Source organism: Sinocyclocheilus grahami, unplaced genomic scaffold (genome assembly GCF_001515645.1).
Source record: "Sinocyclocheilus grahami isolate Dianchi unplaced genomic scaffold, SAMN03320097.WGS_v1.1 scaffold116.1, whole genome shotgun sequence".
NCBI classification, from domain to species: Eukaryota; Metazoa; Chordata; class Actinopteri; order Cypriniformes; family Cyprinidae; genus Sinocyclocheilus; species Sinocyclocheilus grahami.
Genome location: NW_015505295.1, coordinates 2427134 through 2441241, shown reverse-complemented (window position 1 = coordinate 2441241; position 14108 = coordinate 2427134). Strand labels below are relative to the sequence as shown.

The following is a 14108-nucleotide window of genomic DNA, read 5'->3' as shown; positions in this document are numbered from 1 at the left end:
TGTATGTATGTGTGTGTGTATATATATATATATATAGATAGATAGATAGATAGTAACATTCAAAAGAGCATTGCTGTGTTCCACTTAACAGACATAAATATTTTCTGTAACCAGTGAATATATATATCTGTTAACTTGGAATCAGTAAAATTAACTTTGAATTAGTATTGAACAACAGATTTATTTTTTCTGATATACTGTCTTGTGTCACAGCTGAGGGCAGCAAGAAATACAAACACATGCATATATTACTGACTTCACAAGAAGGATTCCTCTCCGATTTAAAGAAAAAATGTTTATAGACATTCATAAGCTAAATGGTTGTTGTTTAAGTTATACATGTGAAATGTATTGATGCTTTAGAATCCAAAAAAGAATGTCTATCTGGTTTGAAACTACAAGCATCACATGTAGTTTGTTAAATTGTTTGTTTTTTTTTTAGAAATGTTAGTGTTATCGGTGATTTAATATTCTTGAAAATGTGATCAAGTTGTAGTAATTCATTTAGGGAGACATTCAGCAATGTTGACTGTTCAGTTCTGTTTAATCCAACAATGCTTTTGTCCTTAACAAGCATGTTGTTTATGTTGTTTCGCTCATTTTGTTTCTTTTGCTTCATAATGTATAAGTTAGTATTGTTGTTAGAACAAGAGTAGTTATTTTTAGAATCAGCCAGGAACATTTTGACAGTGTCTCTTAAATTTTGTCATGGCTGTAAGAATTGAATATAAAGTTCTTGTTATCTCAAGTGTTAATATAAAAAACATTTGTATTGTAACTGATTGTTTTAACAGTAAATTCATATTTCTTCAATAAAATTATTTTCACAAACCTATAATTGAAATTGTGTGATAATATACAAGACATTTTGTAGGCCAAATATTTATTTGCTATACTAGAAAGGCTGCAGTGGTGAGTAGTCCTACTTTTTTTGCAAACCAGGTATTGGAAGAATTCAAGAATTCAAGCATTTATATTTATTCGTAATTCCACGGTTATTTTTTTACAGTACCATGTTTAACCAGATGATGGCGCCACAGGACCAGTTTACAACCTTTTTTTCTGTAATTGTTGCTAAATCAATATTTATTTTTTTAATGAAACAAAACTTCATTTATCGCATAATAATTTGTATTACAAAGGCATTTTAAATCAAACGGGTTTTTACGACAGCATGAGTATGTTTAAAACACAGCTGCGCGTGAACTGCAGTTAAACCGTCTCTTTTTTAGTCTAAACTGACCTCAGCAGTTCCGCGTACAAACCACACATTCCCCTCAGTGTATTTACTCTAATATACTTACCTCACAAATTTATATATATATATATATATATATATTTTTTTTTTTACTATTTACCAGCTGGCGTCGTAATGAGTGTGATACTTGGTGGGTTATTGTTTTGTTTGCTTGTTTGTTTTTGTGTAGAGGTGTTGGCTAGTCAGCTAACTTAACTTAAGCAGGTTGAGTTTGATTTTCGAGTAACGTTACTGCAACTTGCTAAATATTGTTTTGTACAGAGTCATCATTCAACATCGAAGATATTATAAAGTCTTCAGAAAGCCCAGGTATGACATGACTCATTAACGAGTTAACATTCATTATTTTACATTACATCTGATTTTAAATAATATAACTAACGTTAAGTTCAAAATAATCCTACTAAACCGACGAGTTTGTTACTTCTCACCTTTTACCCCATTACATGGTGAGGGCCTAACCCATAAACCAGATCTTTTTTCTCTGTCCACTCAATGGGATTTAATGCCTTTGCATTTCTTACAAAAACATTTGGTCTTTTTATAGGCTGGCGGGCAGAACCGAAACCAGCGGAGCTGTTAATCAAACTCAGGAAGCTGCAACAAGGTCAATTAGCCTCTTTAGACTGTAAATCAGTCAGTCAGTGTAAATCAACACATTTTATAAAGCAAAACTTAACACCCATATATTGATTTCAGCCAAAAAACACTTTGAAGATGAAGTAAAGGAAACTATGCTCCTCAGATGTGCTAGGAAGGAGGAGGAAGATGCATGTATGTATATACACAGTACCATTCATTTAAATGAGGGTAAAACAGTAAAGAGCAGTGTACTTTTTTGTTGCAGTAACTGCTGAAGCCCTACAGTTGGAGGGAACACTGAATGAAAAGGAAGGTACTCTAGCCTAAAACCAAACAATGAGCCCATAAATTACATAAGCTTTGTTATCAGATATATTTACAGTGTTAACACAAATACACTTGTCATAAAGAGTTAAACAGATCTCTGCAGCTTAAATGTGAGGACCTCCAGCTAGAGGCACAAAGGTAAGCATACTTGGGTATCTATACAACACTCATGGGTGTTTAGACACTTCAAATGGGAGCTGCTCACGTGTGAATCACAACAGGAGTCACCAACATTGAGCTTTGGTCTCAGGTCAATGAGTCTTGTAAAGGGTGTGTAATGTATTCACTCGATACCTTACACAAATCATATTAAAATAGGATGACGTTGAGAGCAGCATTTTGTCATTTTTTTAACTTAATGTTAACACAGAAATGTTTGTGAGACATACTAGACGGCACCATTTTATTTGATTTACGTTTTAACTTGTAACTCTTTAGGCAGCTTGAGCAGAACCATCAGAAAGAGGAAGTAGTAAAGCAGTACTGCTTTCAGATCCAGGAGACCAAACTTAAGCACAGAAAGATTCGGTATGACTTACTGTTTTTAACAGAGAAGGGAAATGTTTACATATCAGAAATAGACACGAGATGCTGTGTCATTTCTTAGAATACCATTGCATGTATTGCCAGTGCATCTATTGTAATGCCCACATTCAAACTGAAATGCCAATTCCCACTAGTTCAGCAGCACAAGCCATTATTGATGTTATCAGGAATAAATGACAATTATAAAATACAAGAGCATATTTTAATTATTAAGAGAGGCTGCTTTTTAAATTCTAACTTATTTTAAATAATCTAATTTCATTTTAGGATGAAGTTTGAGAATCAGCTTCAGCAATTAATGGAGCAGCATAAAAACCTGTCCACCGTCTTTGTAAGTGGCCTATGAGAATGGATATTAAACTAAAAGCAACTGAGCTTTCTTTATTTGTAATTGTAAAATGGAGAGTGCTTTATTCATAGAACAATAGAATTTTATAATAGCTTTTATGTTCCATTTTTTTTTTCAGACTCCACAAAGACTTCCAGCAGAAATACAGTCTGCAGAGTACACCACTGAGCAGCTGTTGAAGGCTGGTACGTTTTATACATTTTGTTCCATTGCTTAGTTTTTATGGTCCTCTGCAGTACAACCAGTGTGTAGTTGCGTGCTTAGTGGGACATTTGATCCGTTCTGGTTTCATTCAGACGTAGAAGTCAAATTAGTCCAGTCATATTTCCAAAATGACTCATTTGGCCAGTCAACAAGACCGTCACTGAATTCAGAATAGCAAATTAGCAGACTACTCTGCTGAATAAAGTTATGGCAGACATATTAAAGAGTAGCATGATATTCTGAATTGAGCCATTTTTTAAAACATCCTAAAGCTAGAGTACTTGCAATGATGGGATCGCACAGGAATGTAACCTCATACCCAAGTGTCTGTGGACCTAGAACTGAACTCTTAACATTGGACTGACAGTCCTTAAACAAGAGACCAACATCATCCTTACAGTAATCTGATTCTTTCCTGTGTGTTTGTGTGTCCATCCCTACAGAACAACAGAAGCTGGAGCAGTTGACCAAGCTTCTGGACGGGTTAAGCCACACCCAGAATGCAGAGATGCACATGGACACTTGTGAAAAAGCACCATGAATACCTCAAACTGATTTTGCGAACTTAAGCTGAGTATCTAATACCTTCAAACAAATATGAATTTTACAAAGAAGCAGCTTATATATTCTTTTCCATTCTGTTCCATTGTCCTAATTTAACTTGTTACCAACTGTATTGTCAACAAATGCTTGAACAAATACTGTTTAAAACCTAAATTAAACCATTCCGTACCTAGAAAATGAAAGTTTCTTAAACCATTTATTTAGAATGTGTAAGACACAATAAAAAAAGTTTGTAAACAAGTCTAAATTCCCCAGGATTTGCATTTATATAAAAAAAAATGTACTGATGACACTCTTATCAAAATTCAGTTCCATCACACTTCTAGATCAGATATTTCTCATTAGATCAGCTTCCAGTTTCCATAAATCAGTCCTATGACACATCCAGAGAGCATTCTGGAAAATCTTTGGTGTTCAGTAATACCGTTCTGTCTTAATTAAATTTTGCATTGACAAAATACAGGCTAAAGCTCAGTCCTGAGAATATCTTTATCAACCTAATGTTTTACAGTTTTTCCTGACAACACAGTTCATGCAGGAATGTACAGGTATAGTATGTCTGAAACCATTGTCCTGCAAGTTCTGATTGCCGGTGAAAAACAATTAATTCAAATCCACACCTCACATCACTTTCTCGACATTCAGGCCACTTTCTTGATAGCTCACTGTTGATAGAGGAAAGATGAATGAACAGGCCTCCTTTCTTTTTAATAACATCCCTTACATACTTTCCAGTCATCTCTTGACAGTTTCAGGTTCCACAGTTTTCTGTTCTTTGCCTTCAAAAGTGGCGTTGTCTACCAACCATCTCTGGTTTCCTTTATGCCAGTGATCCATTGGCGCATTCAGCACCAAAGCATAATTTCAGCATGACGTGTCCTGGGGCATTTGTGTGGTGTACTTTAAAGAGGGTGTGTTTTGGTGCCTTCAGAGTAGCATATCTCAGCTTCTGCCCAGACACGTTAATTTCCATTGGAAATTGTGCACACTTGTACATATACATCTTATAGAACTTAAAAGGTCCAGCAGAAAAAGAAAAAGCTGAGAAAGGCCTCTTGAAGTTCGAACCCTCCTTTGGCCTGAATTGTGTTTTTATGTTCTGTAGGGATGGTGTGTGATTACTGTTAAGAGGTATGCCCTGATACCTTATAAGGGCAAAGTGAATCATCTGTGGGCTCAGATTGGCACAGAGCGAGGAATATTCCTTCTGCTGCATCAAGAATCCTCATATTTTAGGTTGTGCTATGTTCGTGGACTGTTTATATGAGATCCATGGACCATGCACTGTAGATTACTAGTCATTTAGCAGACACTTATATCTGAAGCAACTTGCTTGCTTCTCCGTGTCTGTTCACAGGAGTATTGGGGATGTTTGGTACTTTTTTTAGAATGGTTTCAGGTTCTCTTTACAGTTCTCTGTGAGGAATATTGGCCCCTTCATCCATTTTTATCCCAGGTTATTCCCCATCTGTTGAAGCAGAGTGACAGATACGTGAGTGAATCATCCTACTAATCTCTCATCCATTAGCCCACAAATAGTACAGGAGATTCTGTTATAGTCTATTTAATTTATTTCTATCATAAATTAAAACAAATAGATTGGAGGTTGCAAACAAACTCATATTTAAATGTCATGTCATTTAACAACACTGAATTACTTTTGAAATTTAAATTTACATTCTTACATTCTAGGCATACCACAAAAGAATGTAAAGTCAAATAATAAATAAACATGTAAAAGGAAAAATATAATTTGTCAATAAATATACCTAGACATGAAATGCTACATTAGGTGTTTTGCTCAGAAATGATATACTTCATATATAAGATATAAGCACAAATAAAATATACGTTCACTTCAAATATTGTACAAGGATCTCATGTGATTGATCTAATCAGACTTTGCTCTGCCTTCTCTACATTTCCCTGGTCCCAGCAACACTCTTCTCGGTTACGATAAAGTACCTCGAAACGACTGTAGACTTTCTTTTCTTTGCGCATGCTCTCTATTCTCTTCAGCAGATTGTCCCTCTCCTGTGGGTTGACTGGAGTTCGGCTGAACCGGTTCCGGTTTTGAAATTGGAAGGATGAATTGGAAACTTCTTCTTCCTTGCCCCCCTCGACTTTCCCAGACTCTTCAGTCTTCTGTCTATTTTTCTGGCTATTTGCAGAGATTTGCTCTAGGATCACCTTGGTATCATCCCTGAGGTTGCTGCTAAATATCACATTTGAGGTAGAGGACTGATAGCGTGATGGAGTTGGTTTAACATTGGGTTTGTTGTTCTCTACTATGGTTGAAGATGATATGGATTCAGATGGTTTCTCTTTGTCTGAGGGCTCCTCTTGGATCTCAGGGACTGTTTTCATTGACTTGTCCTCTTGAGAGTTGGAAACTCCTGAGTGCTTCTTTTCTCCCTTTGGCCCAAGGAAACCCTTTAATCTCTGTGTTTGTTTCTTGAGGAAATCAAGGGCCTTTGTATCTTTGCCATCAGAGTTCCCAAGGTTTAGGGAGCTCAGGCTTTCTTTGGACTCTGCACGGGTGATGCCCGATGAGCTGAAGCTGCGAGACTTCTTAAGCTCACTCTTTTCAGCATCTGTTGCATCCGTAAGAATATCTTCGCCGCATGAGATTCGACGATGAGAAGATTGAGAGGCTTTGAATGGTTTTAAGAACTTGGGTGATGGGAAAGGCCGAAGTGACTTTGTTGGTTCCTTAGCTGGCTCTTTCTTTGCTGCATCAGCTGTGCTCTCCGTCAGAGTTTTGCTGTTCGTGAGCGGCCTGTCCACACAGACTTCAGATGGTTTTGTTGCAATCACCAAGCGCTGTGGTACAGGATCTGAAAGCGTAATCGTTGGCTCTTGTATCTTTACAGAGGACTCCACTGATGTAACAAGCACATTTGGACCTGTGGTTGCTGTATCAGTGAGGTTTGGCTTTTTCATGGCTGTTTCTCGACTTTTAGTACCCAAATCTAACTCTAATTTTGAGTTCTTTCTCTTTTCTTCCAAATCTTTGAAGTACTGAAGTCTGCTTGCTGGATCATTTATGTTTAGGGAAGAAGTTGTTTGCTGAGATCGCAAAGGCTCTGTTGGCTGTGTAACTTCATTGTCCTCAGGTTCAGGGTTGTCAGGTTTCTCAGGTTTCTCCTTTTCTTTGATAGGCTCCTCTTTGGCATCTGTGATCGTAGTCAGATCTCCTGTTGATGCATTTATAACCTCTTTTTCTTCTGCTTTTTTATGCTTATTCCAGTCAAACGGCTCTCTTGACAGCGACCTCCTCTTCTCCAGAAGCTCTGCTACAATAGATGAGTATCGAATAGGCTCACTCTCATCTTTCTCCTCTTGTAACTCCCCACCAGACTTAGCTTGCGAGGAGCTGTGTTGCTCCAGCTTTGAGGAGCTGAAGATTAAAGAAGACCTTAGTCTTGAGCTCCTTTGCAGCATTGGGTTAATTCGAGATCGGAAAGACTCATGCTTGGTAATGCTGATTTCCCTGGGTTCCCTCAGTTCTGGCTCCTTCTCATTGTCTGTTGAAGATGCTAGTGATGAAGCTGAAATGGCTGGCTTTAATGTGTCAGTACTTGTGGGACCCAGGTCAGAGCTAATGTCTTTCACTTGATTCCTATCTTTTATGATGGGTTTACCATAGCGTGGCCGCAAATCAAGGTTTGGCTTAGTTGGGATGTTTGGACGCTCTCTTAAATGAAAGCCTGGTCCCTCTGAGCCATAATGTCTGCTGTCAGGTTGTTGATGTGGCTCATCAAAGGCATCTGGACCCATTGGCTGATGCAGGCCCTCCTCTCCTGAAAGAGCATATGTAAACTAAAATTTAGGGTCACACTTTATTTTAAGGTCAGATTCTCGCCATTAACAATGACTTGACAATAAACAATGAAACATTAACTATGATTTTTGCCTTAATAAACTACTAATTTGCTGCTTATTAATTAGAAAGGGGGTTGTTAAATTTAGGTATTGGGTAAGATTAGGGATGTAGAATATTGTCATGCAGAATATGTGCTTTATATGTACTAATAAACAGCCAATATGTTAATAATAGGCATGCTAATAATTAACTTGTTAATAGTGAGAAATGGTCCCTCCCTATACTAAAGTGTTTCCAAAACTAGCTATTACATTTTTCCCCTTTGTTTTTACCAATAGTAATTCTTCTTTTAAATTCAAAAAGTGTTTAAATTTGAGCACAAGCATGTTTGTTGTAAGCTATTTTTTATGTAAGAACAAGAAAAAAAAGCCTTTTAATACCAGAATACAATAACAAATATATGTCTTTTGGACTACTTTTTATCATTTACCATACAAAAGATCCAGGAAGCACAAATTCTGAATGCCTAGCCAGTGTTTTAAATGTGCATATTACATGTTGCATAGCACAGATGTAAAATCACCAGTCAGTCAACAAGTGTATTATGAAATATTATTATGACCCCAAAAAAACATACTACTGCAGTGCATGCTAGTATAGATCGACCTGCTGAAAAACTAGCTGCTTGACTCATTGTGTACATATGAAATTCCTAGCTGTTCTGTGATCTTCCAGACAATGACCCCTAAGCAAGGTTAGGCCCCAGTATGAAGGTTTTTGTAGGTTGTGGGCTCTTGTGTACATTTGTTTGTATTTTAGACGTCACCATGGAAACAGTTAGTCTGTTGGCGAATGACTCATTGTGGGCAAGAGGGGAAGCGAAAAGACACCAACCGAAAGGGAAAAACTCAAGAAACATGTGACTGAATCAAAGAAGGGAGTGTTTTGCTGAAGCACTTTTGAAAGAGACTCGCTGAGTTAACTGCACATTAGAATCAGACTTTGAGCAGGTGGTAAATTAACTAAGACTTGCTGTGGCTGATTCATAACATGTCCATTACATAATGTAAATTCCTACATGCACAAGAGATTCTTAAACATTCGCTAACAGAAATGTTATGGAATTGTATTTATGTATATGTATATACATATATATATTTGCATCTACTCATGACTTGCCTTGATTATGATCAGTTTTCTCATCTAATCTGAAACCTGCGCTGTCAGCATGTTTCTTTATGAGAGTTGACACCCAGACCAGTAAATCATGTTGGAGTGGATTCAACCAAGATTACCAGACAATGTACTGCTTCACTGTTAATGTCTCCTTTTATTAAAACTGAACTTTATTTAAGCCTTTAATCTTTATTTAAATCTATTACTGCAATGATTGACCGATAATTATAATTCAAGCTTGTTTGTATTGGTTTCGCAAATGGATGGCAAAATGTGAAGAAAAAAAAGAGCCCAAGAGTCATGTTATGAAATTACAGTAAGCCAGAGCAGTCTTAGTCTTATAGTCTACATTTCAATTTGCACATAATAATATACCTGTACATACAACTGTCTATTGTTATATACCTGTACATACAATTGTCAATTTTTATATTTTTTATTCCTTATTTTACTTGTTCTATTTTTTATTTTTTCTGTTATGTCACTGTCATTCTGTTACACTGTGGAAGCTTCTGTCACGAAAACAAATTCCTTGTATGTGTAAACATACCTGGCAATAAAGCTCATTCTGATTCTGATACTGATACCTGCGGGTCTACTCTGCAACTGCCAATAGTCATATAAATCAATTTTACTTTTCAAGAAGATATGTTTTCATATACATGTCTGCACACACAGACATCATTCATGTACATAACATTCTTTTTAAATTGAAGAACAAGACCATAACGAGAAATACCTATGCAGAAAATGCTTTACATTCCTGAGATAACCTTTACAATAGGCAGTGAGACTGACATATAACAGGTAGTCAGTGTTTCGGTAGCTTACTTTTTGCAATAGTCTTAATCATTTTCAGCAAACAAAAAGAGATTTTTGCATAAACAAATATTGTTTAAAATGAACCCTAGACATTTGATGAATATTTGGCCCATTGTGAATTTCTATTATATTTACAGCTGCAATAATTTTTGTGATATTCACAGGCAGAATAAAGGAAATACTGAATTTATATAAATGTCTATATTTGGACACTGACTTAATGTTTTATGTTATGTTGGTTATTTGCTGACATTAAAGTTTTTTTATTTTATTTATTGGTATCGGCCGATGTTGTATATATGCATACTCATTTCCTCCATTTTTACCTTAAAGAGATAGTTCACCCAAAAATGACAATTCTGTCATTAATTACTGACCGTCATGTCGTTCAAATCATTACGGTTGAACCCCTGATTATTTTACCGATCTCCTTGCTACTTTTCTGGACGTTGATCGTGGTAATTACATTGCTGTCTATGAGAGGGTCAGAGAGCTCTCAGAATGCATCAAAAACATCTTAATTTGAGTTCCAAAGATGAACGAAGGTTTTAGGGGTTTGGAACGACATGAGGGCGAGTAATTAATGACAGAATTTTAATTTTTGGGTGAACTATCCCTTTAACATTAACTATGCCATCACCTAATCCTCACTTATATTAATATTTTGGAAATGCTAAAAATTTAATAACGCTGTTAAATGTAATCTTTGCAAATCGGAATGTATTCATTTTTCATATTGAATAGAATAATGTTGTTATGCCTGAATTCAATTTTAATTAAATAATTTTAATTTTAGCTTTTAAAATGACTGATTTTAGTGTGTGAGGGGGTATTAGACAAAAAAATTATTTTTTTTCAGTTATTAGCCATAATATGGAAATAACTATAGGTGTATTGATATCAGCCATAATATTGGTGCTGCCTTAATCCTGACGTACATAATAACTCTGCAACATCAAATTTGATCAGTTCATATCCAACACATTTGTGACACTTAATCTAACGTGTATCGATCTAAAGACCACCAACAGGTTTTAGATATTTTTTATCTCAGGCCTACATGGAAATCATGCTAGATTTACCCAAATTCCCATTTCTGCCACTGATCAATTACTAACAACACCCTCTTAGTATTTTCCCTAAAAAAAGAGCTTTGTTTTTTATAACTCAAGCTCAACCATATGTAGGAAATTATGAAATATGAGAGAACGCACATGTCTGTTCATGGTGTGGTTCACCTGGGCCTCACCCACAAAAAGAATCAGTGCAAGTTCATGGATTTACATGGATAGATAATTTAATATTTAGAGTTGTGCAATGTTTTAAGACCATGAAGGCACTGTGAGGAGAAGACATCCTGAACCAGTCCCTAACCAAAGTCCTACTTGATAACAAAGGAACAATTCTGTGCACCCAAGACACTGAACCATCACATTTAAAAGATCAATAGTAGACTTAACCTTTAATAAAATACGTGTAATTCATAGATTTAAAAAAGTTTATGAAAAAAAACTGCCATTATTTTCACACAGCTGTCAAAACTTCACTCCATCAAGTTCAAAACGATTGTTCAAACAAGTTATATAATTCTCAGTTGTTTTAATGTTTACTTCAAAAGTCTGTCAAATGGGCTGCTATAGTATGTAGAGTGTACACAGTCCCGAATCTCTATCAGATTACAGTGCAAACAACGTTTAAGAATAAAAATAGCTTTCAGCTCAAGCTCGTAGGGAGTTTCTTCTGCACTGTCAACGTTCATCTGCTCATTCACATTATGTGACTCGTCTTTTTGAAGGCTGAGACTACTGGGTTGTTCTTACCTTTACGTTTGGAGTTACTTGCAGTCGCCCGTAAAGAAACTTTTTTCCGTTCCGAAAAAGTCGGCTATTTTCACCCCGTTCAGCGAACGCATCCGCGGTACATTCCTGGTGTCGGTGAAACCCCACCCAAAGCTATTCAGCTTGAAGGCGAAAAGCAGCCCTGGCGAAACCTGTTCGCGTTCGGCCGAGTCCTGCCCGCCGAACGTCTCAGCCCCGTTAAGATAACACAGCATTCGGTGAGCAACTCAACCCTTTGAATTTCAGTCGTGAAGCTCCTCCCAACCATCGCCGGCGTCACCGCTCACCTACAGGAGACAGTTACTACAAAACCGACAACTAGGCTATAAAGCCGAATACAACACGAATAAAGCCGAATAGGGCTTTTACAGCAGGCTTTGTTACAGTTGATACATTTGCATAACCGGCAAAACACGAACAAATTTGCTCGCGCGCACTCCATATCCCAGCTCACCCTGCTCTTCCACAGCGAGCAGACAGACAGATGGTGGATTGTTACTCATAGGACAAAGGCGCACCCAGGTCATTATCAAGCTGAAGAGTTTTTTTGTTGTTGTATTTGTATGTCTGGTGGTACAGATGGTATAGAAGATAAATTATTTATTAGTAGTTCATGATTTAAAACTCTCTATTTCTGTAGAATAACGTGTCTCTAAAGGGCACATCAAGTTGCTGTGCAAATGTGTAAACAACTTTACCAACCAAAGCCATCTTAAAATCCTATTAAAAGCTAATGTGTTGTTTTTATCAAAGGATTTTTCCTAACATCAAATACACAGTCATTTCTCCCTTTCTTTTTCCATAAATAATATATGATATTAAATATTTTGTATTTACTCTCTATCTATACGTTTAGATTTTATAGTGGACATTATATTTTATTTCAAATACTTTTAAAGGTTTTTCCCTAGGTTATGTGAGAACTCAAAGAGAAGTAATTCATATTTTCTTTTATTATTTTCACTCACATATACTAGAGACTTACATATACAGGTCTTAAATAGTCAATATTTGTGCAATGATTTTGTATAGTGAACAACAGATTAAATTGATTAAACCATTGAAAACACATCCTCTTTTTAACAAACACATTATTTAATATACACATGAATTTGAGCAGCTGTGCTTAAATTAACTGTTAAACTGTCAACACTCTTACTAGTACATTATTACTGTTATTTATTTTAAAGGGGTCATATGATGGGATTTAAATTTTTCCTTTCTCTTTGGAGAGTTACAAGCTCTTGGTGCATAAAGAAGATCTGTAAAGTTGCAAAGACTAAAGTCTCAAATCCAAAGAGATATTCTTTATAAAAGTTCAGAGTCAACCAAGAGTTTTGAGCAGTGTAGAGTAGGGCTTGTTGTTTGTCATTTCTCCGATCACAAATGCAGACATGTTTTTATATTTACGCGGCGGCAACGTGTAAAAAGACAGTATAAGTCATTATACTCTGTAATTATGTCCCCACTGGATGCAACAAATGCCTCGTTTATAATGGGTTTTAATGTTTTTGTCTCATCTCTCCGGCCGGACAGGGCATCACAGTATGTTAAGGGGTGTAACATTTCCGTCACACGCTTGAGGTATTCGGCCAATCACAACGCACTGGATAGCTGGCCAATCACAGCACACCTCGCTTTTCAGACCGACGTGCTTTGTAAAAATCGAAGCATTTCAGAAAGGCGGGGCATAGAGGAGAAACAATAATGTACAGTATGTGGAAAATAATGTTTTTTTGAACCTTAAACCACATAAACACATTTCATTACACCAAATACACAAAATAATGTTCTTTTTAAAAACATCATATGACCCCTTTAAATTTCAAATATCAAAAATTCTAATAAAAAAGCAGGATCCGCGCTCACTTTTTTATTATATAAAAAGCACAAATGGAGCAAACGTTTTAGCACTCAGTCTTCCTCTGTGAATTATTCAAAATAATAATTTTTAAAAAATCAAAGTTATATACGTTAAAGGAATCACCTTTTCAGGGTGTAAAGGTCACCCATTTTAATTGATGGATATATCAACATTTAATCAAAATAAACAGACTTCAGGTTAATATATTTTAGTTACAAATTTATTTTTATGTGAGACCAAAGTACAATTTGTTATTCAAGCTCTTTAGTGTCAAGACATCCCAAGAGCAATACACTATGAGGTTATAATGATTATTGGTTACTTTATTGCAATTTGTAAAAGTAAGAGCACAATACATATGCATGGTGAGGGGTGGAGTAAGTCAGAGGATTTTGTCCCACCCTAGAAAGGAAAAGACTTAAAGACATCCGCATTTTGCCAGACTTTCACCTTTACTGGTGTGGGGAAGTTTTCTTTGAATTCTGTGAAGATTTTTTGCTGTTTAAATGTGTGAGGCCAGTTTCATGTCCCCTTCTTCAGGTTTGTGATTGTGAGATTGATTCTGAACGTTGTAAGCGTGTCTGTATCTGACTGAACTTAGCAACTCAGGTAACTCAGGTAAGGGAGGGTGTGAGAAAGGGTGCGGCCCCGAATTCTGTGAAGATTTTTTGCTGTTTAAATGTGTGAGGCCAGTTTCATGTCCCCTTCTTCAGGTTTGTGATTGTGAGATTGATTCTGAACGTTGTAAGCGT

The 14108-nt window shown here is 36.3% G+C and overlaps 2 protein-coding genes across 3 annotated transcripts in view; one reads left to right on the top strand and one right to left on the bottom strand.

The window, feature by feature from the left end:
- The window catches only part of LOC107589497 (uncharacterized), a 15410-nt gene extending 11420 nt beyond the window's left edge, over positions 1-3990 (top strand). Inside the window, exons 13-19 of the mRNA XM_016277944.1 lie at positions 1958-2032; positions 2106-2153; positions 2251-2305; positions 2606-2695; positions 2981-3044; positions 3181-3247; positions 3710-3990. Of these exons, the coding sequence (XP_016133430.1) occupies positions 1958-2032; positions 2106-2153; positions 2251-2305; positions 2606-2695; positions 2981-3044; positions 3181-3247; positions 3710-3807 (497 nt within the window). The 3' untranslated portion in view covers positions 3808-3990. The remainder of the gene's footprint in view (positions 1-1957; positions 2033-2105; positions 2154-2250; positions 2306-2605; positions 2696-2980; positions 3045-3180; positions 3248-3709) is intronic.
- A 17-nt stretch (positions 3991-4007) lies between these two features.
- LOC107589454 (protein FAM83H-like) lies at positions 4008-10869 on the bottom strand. Of its 2 annotated transcripts, none has more exons than XM_016277904.1 (2): positions 5796-7631; positions 4008-5298 (listed from the first exon to the last, which is right to left on the bottom strand). In XM_016277904.1, exons 1-2 carry the CDS (start codon positions 7608-7610, stop codon positions 5278-5280), a joined length of 1836 nt encoding a protein of 611 aa, XP_016133390.1. In that variant the 5' UTR covers positions 7611-7631; the 3' UTR covers positions 4008-5277. The 2 variants fall into 2 exon arrangements, with proteins under 2 accessions (XP_016133390.1, XP_016133391.1); XM_016277905.1 differs by lacking the exon at positions 4008-5298 and adding an exon at positions 10865-10869 and having other exon boundaries at positions 5521-7298.
- Positions 10870-14108: the final 3239 nt, after the last annotated feature.